Here is an 18,107-nt window from a genome sequence, read left to right on the forward strand (position 1 = left end):
CCTACCCAGGACTGCATAAAGTGCACAAAACAGTGCAGGCATGACAATAAATAATAAACAGGACAATAGGGCAGTAAGGTGTCATTCCAGGCTCCGGGTATTGAGGAGTCTGATAGCTTTGGGGAAGAAACTGTTACATAGACTGGTCGTGAGAGCCCGAATGCTTCGGAGCCTTTTCCCAGACGGCAGGAGGGAGAAGAGTTTGTATGAGGGGTGCTCATTCATAATGCTGTTTGCTTTGCAGATGCAGCATGTAATGTAAATATACATAATGGTGGGAAGAGAGACCCCCGATGATCTTCTCAGCTGACCTCACCATCCGCTGCAGGGTCTTGCGATCCGAGATGGAGCAATTTCCGAACTAGGCAGTGATGCAGCTGTTCAGGATGCTCTCAGTACAACCCCTGTAGAATGTGATGAGGATGGGGGGTGGGAGATGGACTTTCCTCAGCCTTTGCAAAAAGTAGAGACGCTGCTGGGCTTTCTTTGCTATGGAGCTGGTGTTGAGGGACCAGGTGAGATTCTCCGTCAGGTGAACACCAAGAAATTTGGTGCTCTTAACGATCTCTACCGAGGAGCCGTCGATGCTCAGCGGGGAGTGGTCGCTCCGTGCCCTCCTGAAGGCAACAACTATCTCTTTTATTTTGTTCGCATTAAGAGGCAGGTTGTTGACTCTGCACCAGTCCGTTAGCCACTACACCTCCTCTCTGTAAGCTGACTCGTCGTTCTTGCTGATGAGACCCACCACGGTCGTGTCATCGGTGAACTTGATGATATGGTTCGAGCTGTGTGTTGCAGCACAGTCGTGGGTCAGCAGAGTGAATAGCAATGGACTGAGCACACAGCCTTGGGGAGCCCCCGTGCTCAGTGTGATGGTGTTGGAGATGCTGCTCCCGATCCGGACTGACTGAGGTCTCCCAGTCAGGAAGTCTAGGATCCAGTTGCAGAGGGAGGTGTTCAGGCCCAGTAGGCTCAGCTTTCCAATCAGTTTCTGAGGGTTGATTGTGTTGAATGCTAAACTGAAGTCTATGAAGTCTATGAACATATGTGTCTTTTTTGTCCAGGTGGGTTAGGGTCAGGTGGAGGGTGGTGGCAATGGTGTCATCTGTTGAGCAGTTGGGACAGAACCCAAACCACAGGGGGTCCAGTGAGGGGGGCAGCAGGGTCTTGATATGCTTCATGATGAGCCTCTCGAAACACTTCATGATGATGGATGTGAGTGCAACGGGACAGTAGTCATTTAGGCAGGACACTGAATACTCGGCATGGAGCCACCACGTCATTTTCCGAGTAAGAGAATCTCTTACTATCTTTTCTTTCAGTTAGTCCTGACGAAGGGTCTCGGCCTGAAACATTGACAGCGCTTCTCCCTATAGATGCTGCCTGGCCTGCTGTGTTCCACCAGTATTTTGTGTGTGTTGCTTCCAATTCCTAACTTCCACCCATAGAGACTCTGCAGACAACCCCTCTATGACTTCCTCCATTTCTACAGCCGTGACCCTATCTCTGATCAGCAGTGCCACTCCCCCACCTCTATTGCCTCCCTGTCTTTTCCAAAACATCTATAGCTTGGCACTCCAAGTAGCCATTCTTGCCCCTGAGTCATCCACGTCTCTGTAGTGGCCACAACATTAGATCTCCAAGTACTTATCTACGCTCTAAGCTCATCTTCTTTGTTCATAATACTCCTTGCGTTAAAATAGACACATCTCAAATCATCAGTCTGAGTGCATCCCTTCTCCATCACCTGCCTATCCTCCCTCTCGCACTGTCCACAAGCTTTCTCTATATGTGAGCCAACCGGCTCTTCCGCCGTCTCTTCAGTTTGGTTCCCGTCCCCCAGCAATTCTAGTCTAAACTCTCCACAACAGCCTTAGCAAAGCTGACCACCAGGACATTGCTTCCCCTCGGATTCAAGAGCAACCCGTCCTTTTTGTACAGGTCACACCTGCCCCAAAAGAGGTCCCAATAATCCAGAAATCTGAATCCCTGCCCCCTGCTCCAATCCCTCAGCCACGCATTTATCCTCCACCTCATTCTATTCCTATACTCACTGTCACATAACACGGGCAGTAATCCCGAGATCACTACCTTTGAGGTCCTGTTTCCTTCCTAACTCCCTGTAGTCCAATTTCAGGACCTCCTCCCTTTTCCTACCTATGTCATTGGTCCCAATATGTACCACGACCATAACAAATGGTTGTCGTCAGGGTGTTCGGGAGCCCTGAGGGATGAAGGTCTTGTTGTAGGGAGGCCAAAAACACATGATGCAGCTACCCTGCAGGTCCACTAGAGGGGAGTGTTGCACAGGGAATGACATCACGTGTCCCTGACATGGAGATGTGGGGTATAAGGGTGACCGGCACCCACAGTGCCTGGTTACATTTGTACAGTGTGTGTTACTCCTTTTTCACCCCAGGAAAAGGGATTCCCAGTTGGAAAACATGAACAAACCCATGTTCTGCAATTAAATTTCCTGCCCCAAGTTTCCCAGTCCAGATGCCCTCAAGCAGCAGCAGGACTTCCCATCTCCCCATGACTTTTATTCAGACCATGAGATATAGGATCAGAATTAGGCATTTGGTCCATCAAGTCTGCTCTGCCATTTCATCATGGCTGATCCAATTTTCCTCTCGGCCCCAATCTCTGCCTTCTCCCAGTTTCCCTTCATGCTCTGACCAATCAAGAATCTATGAACTTCTTCCTTAATTACACCATACACAAAGACTTGGCCTCCACAGCTGCATGTGGCAAAGAATTCCACAGATCCTCCACTCTCTGTCTGAACAATTCCTCCTCATCTCCATTCTGAAAGAACTCTGCTCTATTCTGAGGCTGTGTCCTCTGGACTTCAACTCTCCCACCATGGGAAACATCCTCCCCACATCCACTACATCAAGGCCTTTCACCATTCGATAGGTTTCAATGAGGTCACTCCTCATTCTTCTGAATTCCAGTGAATACAGACCTGGAGCCATCAAACGTTCTTCATATGACGAGCCATTCAATCCCGGGATCATTTTCCTGAATCTCCATTGAATCCTCTCCAGTTTCAGCACATCCTGTCTAAGATGACGGGCCAAACCTGCTCACGATACTCACCAGTGCTTCAGAAAGTTCAACATTATATCCTTGTTTTTCTATTCTCGTCCTCCTGAAATGAATGCTAACATTGCATTTGCCTTCCTCATCACAGACTCCACCTGCAAATTAACCTTCAGGGAATCCTGCACAAGGACTCTCAAGCCCCATTGCACCTCATTGTTTTGTATTTTCTCTCCATTTAGAAAATAGTCAACCCTTTCCCTTCTTCCAGCAAAGAGCATGACGATACAGTTCCCGACACGGTATTCCATCTGTCATTTCTTTCCCATTCTCTTAATCTCACAGTCCTTCTGTAGTCTCTCTACTTCCTTAAAACAACCTGCCAATCTATTTATCATCATATTGTCTACAAACTTTGCAACAAAGCCATCAATTCCATCATCCAAATTATTGACATATAACGTGAAAAGAATCCGTCCCAACACAGACCCCTGGAACACCACTAGTCACCACTGTTATCTGCTTTTCCTTTTCCTTTTCCTTTTCCAATACTTTTTGCATTGTGTAACGAACCCCGTAACTGGGTGTCTTACCAGCAAAGAGAGAAGTGTCCGTTGGAGTCTGGTACTATTTTCAAAACAGTGTTTATTAGTAAAATATACAAATCAATATCAACAATGCAAATATACAGATAATACACGTTAGCAATACTAAACCTAAAAGTGTGGGTATAATAATAATCAATAACAAACAAGCTCTATCGATGTCTAGGGGATAATGAATTGTCATATGAGAATATAAAGTTTAGTTCAGTTCATACAGGCTGAGGTAGTTGTTGGTCGATGTGTTGTAATTGTTGGGGAGGGAGAGAGAGAGAGAGAGAGAGAGAGCAAGCAAACAGTGACAGCCAAGCTTCCCTTTATGTTCTTGATCCGTCGATGCGTTGTTGTTGTGGCCATTCAGGTATGACCCCTCTGTCCTTTAGCTAGACCGTTCTTCTGTGGTGGACTCATCACCCAGGCAAGGGTGGACACACACACAAGCCCCCACCGGTCTCGCTGTAAACACTGTGAGTTAAAATTGACCGATCCTTCGTTCGGTCTCCGATGCCCCCACACCTTCTCGTGGGTTCCAACACTTAAGCAGTGCTCACTAGTGTGTCTCCTGGTGCATCTCTTGGTGTGTCTGAGGGGTGTCTCCCCAGACCTCACTTTTATCTCTACTCACGGGGTCTCAGGTGTCAATCAGTTTTGAATGGCTTAGTCCATCAAACCAGCCCACTCCGGCTGTCCACTGAGGAATTTTAATGAACAGAATAGTACCAAGTAAACAGCCCTCTCCAGAGCCGTGAGTCTTACAGGAGTCATAATATGGTGGGTCAACAAGTCTCTTTCTCCCGGTGTTATCTCTCCCTTGTCTGAAGCAAATGTTCCAGTCCCAGTATGTTTTTGTTCCATCTCTTTCTCTCTCATTAGCAGCCTGGAACAGTAATGGTTTGTAATTCTCCCAGGGGAGGGGGACATGGGCAACCCTGCACCCTTCTGCCCATCAGAACTGTTCATCCTTTGTAACAATTGAAATATATGCAGCTCAGGACACAAGTCGCACCATGCACAATCTTTTGATCTTCATCTGTGGTCTTACCAACATCTGCCTCCACAACCTCTCCACTGATTGTTCTGACACTCTGGTTCCCATCTCCCTGCAACTCCAGTTTAAATCCCACCATGAAGCATCAACAAACCTTCCCTCTCCAGTTCAGGGGTAAATCATCCCTTCTGTACCAGTCTCACCAAAGTGATATACCTGTTGTTGAAGGGGATGGCCACAGGGGTTCTCTACACTGGTTCCTTAACCGCTTTCTCCTTCCTGACTGTCACCCAGTTTCCTGTGTCCTGCACCTTGGGTGTAACTACCACTTGATATGTCTGCTCTATCACCCCCTCAGCATCAAAAAAGATCTGGAATTCATCCAGTTCCAGCTTCAGTTCCTTAACGCTGTTTGTTGGAAGCTGCAGCTGGATGCACTTCTCTCAGTTGTAGTCGTCAGAGACACTGGAGGTCTCCCTGACTTCCCACATCACACAAGGGGAGCAGTTCACTATCCTGCCTGACATCTCTACTGTTCTAACTGGGCAAATATAAAGAAGAGAAAGGAAAAAAACTTAAAATTGTCTTTCCATTGCTTTCTCTGAGTGAAGCCTCTCTTTGAAGAGCTAAAGCCTCGAGATCACCACTCTGACGATGTCCACTGAGACGATGGAGACTGTGCTTGTCCCTGCCTTCCTTTAACTTGCTCTCACTAATCAATCCCAAACATCGATTGGTGACTGGTCACTAAACCGTGACCCATTCCTGCCTTTTATCCTCGAGAAATAAACCTGATTTATCCCCCCTCTTCTCCAAACTTCTGATGCCTGGATTGGCTGCTTGTCAAAGCTCTTTTTCTTGTAAAATTTAACTACTTCACCCTTTAACTGTCTCAGATCCATTCAGTACAGCCCTAGTTTCTGCAAATTCTGCTCAGTGAATGTACACCAGAATCCTTACAGACCAATTTCTCCTTCCTGTGATTTGGGACACAAAATTCTTGTCTGTCTCCAAGACCTGTTAAGGACTTGTCAGAATACTGATGCCCACGTGAATTTGTCTGGCTGTAGAGTGGCATTTATCCCTGGTTTTGCTCATTCCCTTCTATTAATCCCTGTTGACCACAAGGCTGCTCCCACTTCCTGCTTCATTGGGAAATGTGGTCAAGCATTCTGTCACCCGTCTGTCAATCTGAGACAAGTTGTAATCCAAATACAAATCCTAGCAGGACACCATTAGTCACATTCTCCTAACATGGGCCACGTAATCTGCTGCAAATTATCCCCACACTCTGCCTTGTCCCATTGAGGCAACTGTCTGCTCAGGTCAACATTTTGCCTTCAGTTCCATGAGCATCAGTGAAGTGCCATTAAAGTCTAAACCTCCAGCAGATCCCCCTGTGGGAAAGGACTTCAGCTGTGGGACTGAGGACTTCAGGTGCTGGTGGTCCTGGTAAAGCAGTTCACAACATCCTGACTGAGATACTCTCTTCATTCCAACCAAACTCCAGAGAACCGAGTTCATCATTTACATGAAAATACAGAATAATATTTCAGCACATACCTTTAAACGCCATCCAGGAAATTGTAGCAATGACGATGACAATGAGAAAACCAACATTATAGACCGACATCCATCTTTGAAATGTATCATCATCTTTGGATAAATGAAAATTAATCAGTTTGAAAGCCATAGTAACAGATCTACACAAATTATTTCACATAAGCATCAATTTACAATGTGTTCTTGGTAATGAAGATGGACCCTGAGTCAGACAGGCTTCTTAAACACAGGGAAACCCAACCAGTTCAGAAATGGAGCAGAAATCCGAACACCGGACTGAAGAAAGTCCAGGGATCTCTCTCACACTGGCAGCAAGCAGAGAATCCAGGAAACAACAGAAAAACACAAACACATATTTGATAACTTCTGTAATCCCTTATCGAGTGTCTGCACTTGCAGAATTGTCAGATACACTGCAGTCTCCCTGTGTACATATCCAGCAGATGAGTTAACAATCCACTGCAAATCAGCTTTGTATTATTCTAGAGATGGTGAAGGTTTCAGTTGATGTGGTCCTGCCTGTGGTGACAATACCCAGCCCCAGCTACAGCACTGAAGTTCCACTGTGAAGCCTGTTCTGTTGTTGAGGACTGAACCATCACCACACCCAGATGCTCAAGGCTTCAAACAGTGTTCTGGTCCAAGAAAAAACTGAACTCATTGTGAGTGCAGACTAAACTGTCCAGATGCTGGGACATTTAACATGGATAAGGATAGTGGTTGTCCAGGAAGTCCATCGGTAACCAGTGATACATGTCTGAGGGATTGTCCACCACAAGATCAAAGGAACATTTTTCCTTCACCCAGATTTTTAATTCATTCACTCTGATGGGTTCAGTAATTATTGTTTAGAAGCCTACAAGACCATAAGACATAGGAACAGTATTAGGCCATTTGGCCCATCGAGTCTGCTCTGCCATTCAATCATGGCTAATCTCTTTTTATCCCTCCTCAGTCCCACTCCCTGCCCTTCTCCCCATAACATTTAATGCCTTGGCCAATCAACAACCTATCAATTTCTACCTCAAATACAACCAATGACCTGGCCTCCACAGCTGCCTGTGTTAACAACTTCCACAAATTTACCATCTTCTGGCCAAAGAAATTTCTCCTCATCTCTGTTTCAAATGGATGTCCCTCTATCCTGGGGTTGTTCTCTTGTTCTACACTTCCCCAACATGGGAAACATCCTTTCCACATCTACTCTGTATAGGCCTTTCAAAATTCAAAATCCCTCTAAATTGTAGCGAGTACAGGCCCAGAGCCATCAAACGTTTTTCATAGGATGACACTTTCATTCCTGGAATCATCCTTGTGATCCTCCTCTGAACCCTCTCCAATGCCAGCACATCTTTTCTTAGCAGAGGAGCCCAAAACTGTTCACAATACTCAAGGTGAGGCCTCACCAGGGCCTTATAAAGCCTCAGCATCACATCCCTGCTCTTGTATTCTAGTCCTCTTGAAATAAATGTTAACATTGCATTTGTCTTCCTCACCACCAACTCAACCTGCAAGATCTGCACAAGGATTCCTAAGTGCCTTTGCATCTCAGATTTTTGGATTTTCTCCCTGTTTAGAAAATAGTCTGCATATTTATTTCTACTATCAAAGTGCTTGACCATGCATTTTCCAACATTGTATTTCATTTGCCACTCTCTTGCCCATTCTCCTCATCTGTCTAAATCCTCCTGCAGCCTTCCTTTTTCCACAACACTACCAGCCCCTCCACCAATCTTTGTATCATCTGCTAACTTGGCAGCAAAGCCATCTATTCCAGGCTTTCTCAACCGGGGTTCCCTGAGAGTTTGTGTTTGAAAATAAACTCTGATTTTTGAACTCTGTGCAACGTGTGATGCTAACACTCACAGTGGTTGGCAGTGACCCGTTAGCAATCTCATTAGAGGTCTCTCAGCCGAGTGTGGCAGAGCAGAGTAGGGCCGTGTTTATTTGGCCATTGACAGATGTTGAGAACTGTACTGCACGGAGGGGAGGATAGTTGGCTGATAAATGGTGAGTGTTGTACTGTACATAGGGGTGGAACATAGGCTGATAAATGGTGAGTGTTGTACTGTACAGAGGGGTGGAACATAGGCTGATAATTGGTGAGTGTTGTACTGTACAGAGGGGTGGAACATAGGCTGATAAATGGTGAGTGTTGTACTGTACAGAGGGGTGGAACATAGGCTGATAAATGGTGAGTGTTGTACTGTACAGAGGGTGGAACATAGGCTGATAAATGGTGAGTGTTGTACTGTACAGAGGGGTGGAACATAGGCTGATAAATGGTGAGTGTTGTACTGGACAGAGGGGTGGAACATAGGCTGATAATTGGTGAGTGTTGTACTGTACAGAGGGGTGGAACATAGGCTGATAAATGGTGAGTGTTGTACTGGACAGAGGGGTGGAACATAGGCTGATAATTGGTGAGTGCTGTATTACACAGAGCTCTTTGTGCCTCTTGTGCAGGACACGGTGATCTCTCTTTCCCTGAGAGAGTTCTCTGTAGAGTACAGCTTTCGGTAACCTGGAGTTGTCCATGTGAGACGTGTCCTGGCCAGCAGAGCTGCCTGAGCAGCAAAATGGCTTCAATGCTTGGACGTTGAGCTTCTCCGGGACCTCATTGTTGGAGACACGATCCGGTCAGCTGATACCCACGACGGAGCAGAGGCAGCACTGATGGACGTACTTGAGCAACTGGATTTGCTTGTGGTACAAGACACAGGCTTCGGAGCCGTATAGCAGTGTTGTGATGACGGCAGCCCTGTACACCTGGATTTTTGTGGACAGACTCAGCTGGTGTTCTTCCACATGTTTCTGGAGGCATCTGAAGGCACTGCTACCTCTGGCAAGTCGATTGTCAACGTCCCTCACTACCGTAGAGTCATTGGATCTGACACTGCTCAGGTAGGTGAACGTGGTGAGAGGGTGGTCATCAGTGATGATCCGAGATGAGTTGTAAACCCCACCAGGGGGCTTCTGACTGAGGATCATTGTCTTTGTCAGACTGACCGTTAACCCCAAAGCCCTCGCAGCCTTGGTGAACTGAGTGACTGCAGCCTGTAGCATGTCCTCTGTGTGCGTGAGACGAGCACGGTTGTCCATAAATAGTAGCTCGAGAATGGGCTCCAACATGGATTTTGTTCAGACGTGAAGGCGGCCACCCTCAAACAGTTCGATAAGTCGACGTGTTGATGACATGTCACATGATGCTGAAGAGGTTTTGTGTGACAAAGTGAAAAACAACAGCTTCTCTATCCAGGGTGATGAGTCAACAGATTTGACTGATAAATGTCATGTTGTAGCATTTGTAAAATTTGCAAATGATGGTGAAATTCAAGAAAACTTTTTCTGTTGCAAAGAGCTGCCCGAAACAAGCAAAAGCCATGATATATTTAATGTTTTGTCGTCATATCTGGGAACAAAAGATCTGTCTTGGAGGAACCGTGTTGGCATCTGTACTGATGGTGCCCCTCGATGGCTCCATGAGAGGTTTCATTTCTCTTGTAAAAAAGAAAATCCTGACGTTGTCACAACACACTGCTTTCTTCACAGAGAGGTGCTGATGTCAAAAACTCTTGGAGATGAAATGAAAAAGTTCTGGATGATGCTTCAGAAATGGTTGACCTTATTAAACAAAGACCAGTTTACTTGAGAATGTTTAAAAAAGTGTGAAAACCTGGACAAGGAGCACACCGATCTCCACTACATACAGAAATCCGGGGGCTGAGCAGGGGAAGAGTTCTCAACAGGGTGTCTGAGCTGGAAGGTGAATTGCAGGAGTACTTGCAAGAAAATAGTAGGCCAGGTTTTGCTGAGTGCTTTGACGATGAAGAATGTCTGCAGAAACTAGCCTACTTGGCAGACATCATATGAACCAGCTGAACAAGTCTCGGCAAGGTGCTGGAGAAAATGTGTTGACTTAAACTGAAAACAATGTTGGATTTAAAAGGAACAGAATCTTTGCAAAAATCATGTTGCAAAAGGAAATCTTGAAATGTTTCCAGTGCTGCTTGGGCTTGAGAGTGAGCAAGGATCAGAAAGTCTCGAGTCTTATTGAAAACCCCCTGGAATAACTGCAGAACAAAACTGAACAGTATTTTTCCTCCCTTTCAACACAAGTGTATGACTGGGTGAGGGACCCTTTCTCTGAATCTCCTGCTCAGCCTGAGAACTTGACTTTGAGAGAAGAGGAGGATCTTTGTGAGATGCCGTCTGATCGTGCGCTCAAGATGGGATTTACTGACCTGCCCCTGGACAAGTTCTGGATTTCTGTGAAAGAAGAGTATCCTGCCATTCATTGGAAAGCAATGAACATTTTGCTGCAGTTTTCAACTTCTTACATGTGTCAGCAAGCTTTCTTTTGTTTAACAAGCAACACAAGCAAGAATAGAGATCGTTTCATTTCTGCTGAAGGTGAAATCTGTGTGCGCTTATCTCAAATTTTTTTTGTGTATTTGTGCAGCAAAAAACAAGCACAGATTTCACGTGCTAGGCCTATATTTGAGCCTGATCATGTCACTTAGTAAGAAAATGTTTTTTCAAAGTCTTGTATAAAATTGTGTCTTAGGCTGTATTTTTATTCATATTGCATTGGCGTACAGTTTTTAGTAACTTTACTATTCAATGTAGTCAATAAATTTTCATGTTGTAAGTAGCATTAATTAAAATCAATTTACAAACTTTATTTCAATTAAATTTACTGAGCATTAAGTCAGTTTACTAACTTAAGTCAGTTATTTAACAGAAATTTGTTATGTTTGCATTATAATTTTTAAATTCATATGAAAGGGAAAGAAAGAGATTAATTTGAAGAATGGTAAGCTAAGACTCCGGTGAGGCACGAGGCAAGATGGCAGCACAGCACTGAGCACTGACGTATAACCCTCCTTTTTCACGTTCTTTAGGGCTCATAGACGGTCCTATTACAAGGTTGAGTTGGAGAGAGATCTAACTAAAGACATGACCTCAAAAAGAGATCCAAATTCAACCAAGAAACGAGATTCCGCAGATGACAACAAGCTAGTGATTCATCCGAGGAAATAGCTTTTCCAATTAAGCAAACAATGGCAACGGAGATGGAATTGCTGCAAGAAACGGAAGCCCACTTGCTAAAGGAGTCTATGGAAAAGGCTCTTGACCCATTGATTCATTCCTCATGTACCCGGCAATTTTGAGAGTGAATATCAAGGGCATGTAGATGTCATTTAACTTGGCAGAGGAAGTGAAAGAAGCCCTGAAATCATCGGTGCTGGGAGATATGGAAGATCCTGGGCAAAGTCCACAGGCCCCTCAGGAGGAGATGGAACTGCATTAAGAGCTCGGAGCAGCCTGTATGCACAATCTAACAGGCACGGGCAAGTTAACATCCTAGGTGTGAAGTTTTCTGGTTATTCTTTTATTGGAAAGTCATTCGATGCACTTTTGTATTTCGTTAATTAGGGGCCAGTTTGTTTCTGAGTATTGCAGGTAAGAGTTTTAATGTAATGACTCAGTTAACTTGTTAGTACAAGGATAACATGGTAAGGTGATATAAATCTGCCTAGAATGTACGTTTTATCTTTTACTTTCTAAGGTGATATTCAACACACCCAAATGTCATACCTCATCAAGAGTGAAGCTGAAAACAGCAGTGTGTTCTGACTAACTTCAGTTGTACAAGTTCATTTCGGGTTATGTCTCCAGTAGAGTTGTTTATGTTCCTGGACGTCACTGGCATCATCGCTAAGCGACGGTCTCCCGCAAGAGAGCCGTTGGGGTTTTGACTGTGTGTTGTACTATATTTGAGACGGGAATGGTTTTAATTATATAGGTTAACGGATTTGACCAGGTATTTTTTTCTTGTTTCTTTTATATGATTGTCTATGAGAACCGCTTTGCCTTTCTAATGTGTTGGTGCTCGAGGGGGGCGGTTAATGTTCAGTGTCTGACATTGCTGAGTGACACTCACAGATGTTACAAAGTAAAGGGTTGCATGGGAGGGGGAAGGGGGGTGGGAAGGGGCAACTCAAGGGCTCCACCACCAACTTACAACAACAGATCCAGGGGCAGATGAGCAACACAGATAAATTAGAAAATCTTACTATTGTGTCATTTAATGTTAGGGGATTAAACTCTCCCTACAAGCCTTCAAAGGTTTTAGATTTCTTACACAGAAAGAAATTAGATATCGTGATGTTACAGGAAACACATCTTAAACCTAATGACATTCCCAGGGTTCAAAACCGCTTTTATAAACCCGTTGTGGCATCAGCTGATGGTACTCGTACGAAGGGAGTTATGATATTAATGAGACGTCGTGTTAATGTGTCAATTGAAAGGACTGGCGCCGACAGTGAAGGACGTCTAGCTTTTCGCTGTACATCCATTCAGGGTAAAAAAGTTTCATTCATTAGCCTATATGCCCAACTATATTCGAGGCTGAATTTTTTCCCTCAATTACCTCGCAATTACTGAAGTTAAATGACTACCAACTATATGCTGGTTCGGACATGAATGCTTTGGTCAACAATAACTTCAATAAATCAACTATATCAAGCTCTCAAGAATCTGCTTCTAAAGCACTTAACCTTTTTCTAATGGATTTAAATCTAACTGATGTGTGGAGAGTGCATAATCCATCTGCTAAAGACTGTACCTTCTTCTCCACAAGACATAAAACTTTCTCTCGGATAGATTACATTCTTATATCCTCCGGTTTGCTGACTTTGGTACACTCAATAGAATTTTCACCCAGACATCAATCTGATCACAACCCAGTCATATCTACTTTAATTATGGCAGAATTAAAAATAAGCTTACAAGGTAGTTTAACTCCAAGCTTCTAAAATATGACAAATTTCTAACTCAACTGAGAACAAAACTGACGGAATATATAAATTTAAATAAAAAGCGTCTCAGATATGACAGTGATTTGGGCCTCCATCAAGGGTTTCTTACGAAATAACGCAATATGGTCCAGTTCGCACCTACATAAAAGCCAGCTTCAAAAGATTTCCACCCCAGAAGAACAATGTACCGTTTTGGAGAATGATCTCAAAAGGAGATATGCCATAATGAAAGAAAACAAGCTCAAAACAAAACAAGCAGAATTAAAAGATTTATTAAGAATCAGGGCAGAATATATGAACCATATAACCAAACATAAGTATTATGCAGAAGGCAGCAGACCGAGCCATCTTCTGGCACTAACACTCAAACAACAGGAAGCTGAAAGGTCTGTACCAGCAATTAGATGAGCTAAACGTGGAGTAGTATCTTCAACAGAGGAAATAGACGAGACATTCAAGAATTACTTTGAAAAATTGTATACAATTGGCTCAGTTCCTTCTGAGAATGACTTCACAGATTTTTTTAGTGGATTAGACCTCCCTACGTTGTCATTAGAGGACACCAAAACTCTAGACTCTCCTATTACACTGGATGAGCTACTTAAAGCAGTCAAAGCTGCAAATAGAGGCCGTACGCCAGGTATAGACGGCATACCTGTGGAACTTTACCCAGCACTTTGGGATATTCTTGGACCAGTATGGTTAGAAACATTAAATTATGCTATTGGAAATGGCGCTTTCCATAGAGATCTAAACACAGCCCTGATCACAGTTATAACTAAGGACCCCTTGGAGTGTGCCAGTTACCGTCCAATCTCCTTGATAAATGCCGACCTCAAGATATTTCCCAAAACCTTAGCCAGTAGACTTGAGGCAGTAGTTGGGAAAATAATTAGCCCAGATCAAACAGGCTTTATCAGGGGATATCTGATAATATTCGCCGGCTCTTACACATACTGAGTGCAACACGTAAAATCCCGCCTGCCTGGGGTCTGCTATTTCTAGATGCTGAAAAAGCGTTCCATCGCCTTGAATGGCCGTATCTTTGGAGAGTTCTAAAAGAATTTAAGTTCGGCAATAAACTTATCAATATGACTCAAACACTGTATGCTAATCCTTCAGCCTGGGTATGTGTGGGAGGAAGTTTCTCAGAGTTATTGACATAGGATGAGGCACACGACAACGGCACCCTCTGTCTCCTTTAATTTTTACTATATCTATTGAATCACTTGCACATTTAATTAGAAACTCTCCTGAGATCTCTCCTATTATAATAGGTACAACATCACATTCGATAACACTTTACACAGATAACACACTGGTTTATATGGTAAATGTTCAACAAACTCTCCCCTATGTCTGAAAAACACGGAGCAATTTGGATTTCTTTCAGGATTCAAAGTTAATTTGTCAAAATCAGCACTGATGCTGATTAATACAGATAAAAGTAAGGTGTCTCTCCCTCCCCAGATTAAGGTTACGAAAGAGGTCCCCTACTTGGGTATTAAAGATAATACTTCCCTATCGTCTGTGGCTAAAACAAATTACTCTTTAATTTTGAAAAAATGTAAGATATTAATAGATGGAGACACCTGCCAGCATCAGTCCCAGCCCGTATATCGGTCATTAAAATGAACATCTTAACCCGCATTAATTTTATCAGCTCACTGATCCCACTTGTGCCTCCAGCAGGATATTGGCAAAAACTGGACTCCTTACTACGATGCTACGTTTGGAATGGTAAATGACCCAATATAAAGTTGTCAGCTCTACAATTCAAAAAGTCCGATGGGGGATTGGCATGTCCAAATTTTAAACTGTATCACTGGGCATTTATACTAAAAAGTCTTAGCTATTGGATGGAGGAGGATTAAGTTTCGTCATGGAGAAATATAGAGCAAGAGCTAATAGCACCAATAAGGTTGAAGGACTTTCTCCTTATAGGTATGTCCACTGAAAAATGTGATTTGTATTATGGTCCAATTTTAACCCATATGCTACAAGTGTTTAGAGCAGCAGAAAAGTTACTAAAATTTAAAAGCGTATAGTGCAAATCATCTCCATTATGGAACAATAATCATTTTCTATCTGAGGGGAAACCATTCACTGACAGAACTTGGGAGGATAAAGGTATTACTACTCTTCAAGATATTAATGGGGCAAGTACTATCCTTAGCTTTCAAGAAATGGAATCTCGATATAATTTTCTTCTACTTCACAGTAAGAGCAGTTTGTAAAGCCTACGGGGTTCCCTGGAGTCAGATTTAAAGGAACAACATTGTTGGATACAGAGTGCTCCAAGACAGACAGTGTCATATATCTACGATAGATTAAACTCCCAGAATTATATGTCCACATCAGGAATGAAAGCCTGGGGTAGGGATATATCTGAATTGGGACAAGACTTAGACTGGGATGCAATTTGGGATAATGCTGCCAGTGCTTCAAAAAACCCAAATCATCGGTATATACACTTGAAATTTTGTCACAGAGCATATCTAACACCGAGAATTAGACATCAAATGGGACTGGTTCCTGACCCATGTTGCTCATTTTGCCCCCCATGGAACTGTTAGCTCTTTTGTACATGTTGTAAGGGAATATCCAGGGGCTTTTGGTTTGTGGGGGAAGGTTATCGGTACTCTTACAGAACTAACGGGGATACAATTACCAATGGACCCCGCTGTACATCTTCGAAATGATGACTCCCACCTTTCACTTACGGAAAAAGACACGCAAAATCTGGCTGGCAAGCCTGACTGCAGCTAAGAAGATCTCAGTCCAGCGTTGGAAACCTCCCCATGATATTTCATATACTCACTGGCTTCAGAGCTTTTTGGACATTTTGTACCTGGATTTATCATCAGCGAGAGTAAATGATGCACGACTAAACATAATCTTAATGTGGACAAATTTGATATCTAACTTAAAAAATCTTCTCTTAAAATAGGAATGCTCTGTCTGTGTATGCACTGCTATTCAGTTGGTTGGTGGAGGGGAGAGGGGTGTGGGGGGGAGAGAGAGGGGTGGAGGGGCTGGGAATGAAGGTTGGGGGTGGCTGAGTTATACAGTCAAAATGTAATCGGCAACTGTTTGTATTGAATGTAATTTGTTGGTGTTTCAATAAATATCAGTGATAACAAAAATGGTAAGCAAACTTAACTGCCTGTTTTTTTCAAGAACATTTGGCTAAGAATTCATTCTCTACTCAAATGAGCATTGGCAATGATTTTTAGATTATTATATCTACAACTTACTGATCACACTAATGTACCATGAGCTGTAAATATAATAATTTTTATCAGGAGATCCCGGAGACCTGAAAATTAATTCAGGGATTCCTTCAGAGCAACAAGTTTGAGAAAGGCTCTTCTAGTCTGTACGTGTTTGGAAGTTAAACACTTGTGTGCCAAAGTGAATATAGATCTGAGTTAAGATAAGATGTATTTATTGATATTTTTGATGTTGATGCTGTACAAGGTACAGGTTGGTGGGATTCTAATACTGTTTGTATTGTGTTTTGAGAATTGCCACTACCGTATTGGTTTTGTATATTTTATTTTATTTATTTTCATACTGCACACGTAATTAGTTGACACACAAGTGTGTGGACCGAAGTTAAGCTTTTGGTAGTTCCTTTCTGCATTAAAGTATCTCAAACAGTTAAAGGAATTAAAGACTTGAAAAAGCATTTGTTGTTCTGAGTGTGTATTCTTCCCAGGCTACAGAATTTGGTGGCAGCAGTGGGGTAATTCCAAGCCAGTTTAGAGGGTTTTTGATGTTTGTATGCAGTACAATATACAATACATAACAGGGTAGTGGTGAAGGACAGGACAGTCGTTCCTGTGAGACGGTGTCACGTGGAGACCATGGTAGAGTCTTGATGCCGGGTTGGGACATCAGGGACTGAAGCCAGGATGTAGAACTGTGACGGTGATCCAGAGCAACTGCGACCGTGAAGTCATCGTGTTTTCTGCAGGAGATGTCAGCAACCCCTTTTCCAGGCTTGTCACAGAGACTTTTTAAGGACTTGGGTTTTCACAATGTTACATTCAGAGGATGAGCAAACTGAACCTGATTTCAATGAACAAATTAGCGAGATGCCAGGTCGGCACGAGGAAGCCATGGCGACTGTTGATAAATTAAGCAAAAGGTCCTATGTATACACTCCAAGGGAAAGACACATCGCTCCATTTACGGGGGATGCTGAGAAAGATGGGAGGTCTGTTGATGACTTTATTGAAGAAGTCGATCGTGTACTTCATGCTGGAAATTAGACTGACCGGGATCAGTATGATTTTGTTGTGTCACTGCTCAGGGGTGCAGCTCTAGAAGAAGCACTGATGTGCAGTGATGACCAGGCTGATGACTTGTTCACCTGTCTCAGGGAGGCTTTCAGAGACAAGCATAGTGCACCCCAACTGTTGCATAGCTTCTATAGTCACAAACAGTGTGAGGGTGAAGACACAGAGAGTTTTCACATGCCCTAGCACAAGCTCTTAACTTTCAACTGAACTGTTCCCCTGATGCTCCGGCCAGTGAAAGGGTGGTGTTTGGAGATCAATTTATAGATGGGATCAGAGATCCTTCCCCTGGAAGGGAGCTCCACTGATTTGTGCAGAATAACCCTGGGTCCTCGAAGTTAGAAGTGCGAGAGGAGGCTCATCTGTGGTTTTTAAGAGTCCTCAGGAAATGCAAAGACTGTAAAGTCAAAGTGTGTCAGTAGCCGGGCACAGGGCTCACCTCCGACAGCTCAGGAATCCAAGTCTGTCACTCCAGACGATGTCCTTAAAGTAGTCACAGAGCAGGGCAAATCCACTAGTGAGTTGACTCAAGCAGTGAAAGATCTTACTGGACAGAGAGGTGTTGCATTATGCTATTAGCAGTCGACACAAATTGCAGCCTAGATTCACAGAGGATGGGCAACCAGTATGTTTCAAGTATCAGATGACGGGGGGGGGGGGGGGGGGGGGGAGGATTTGGTCAAGAATTGCCCATAGAAGTGAAGTACAAGGAATGTAGAGCCAGCACCTTCCAGCTCTCAGGTTGTTGTGAGTCGGGCAATTCCGGGAACCTCACAGA

General features: G+C 43.7%; 1 protein-coding gene across 1 annotated transcript in view; it reads right to left on the reverse strand.

Annotated features, from left to right (window-relative positions):
• LOC132394808 (uncharacterized) overlaps positions 1–18,107 on the reverse strand; it is a 42,596-nt gene that overhangs the window by 1,518 nt on the left and 22,971 nt on the right. Inside the window, exon 6 of the mRNA XM_059971214.1 lies at positions 6,199–6,291. Coding sequence (XP_059827197.1) covers positions 6,199–6,291 — 93 coding nt within the window. The remainder of the gene's footprint in view (positions 1–6,198; positions 6,292–18,107) is intronic.

This window comes from Hypanus sabinus, chromosome 5 (assembly GCF_030144855.1).
Source record: "Hypanus sabinus isolate sHypSab1 chromosome 5, sHypSab1.hap1, whole genome shotgun sequence".
Taxonomy (NCBI): domain Eukaryota; kingdom Metazoa; phylum Chordata; class Chondrichthyes; order Myliobatiformes; family Dasyatidae; genus Hypanus; species Hypanus sabinus.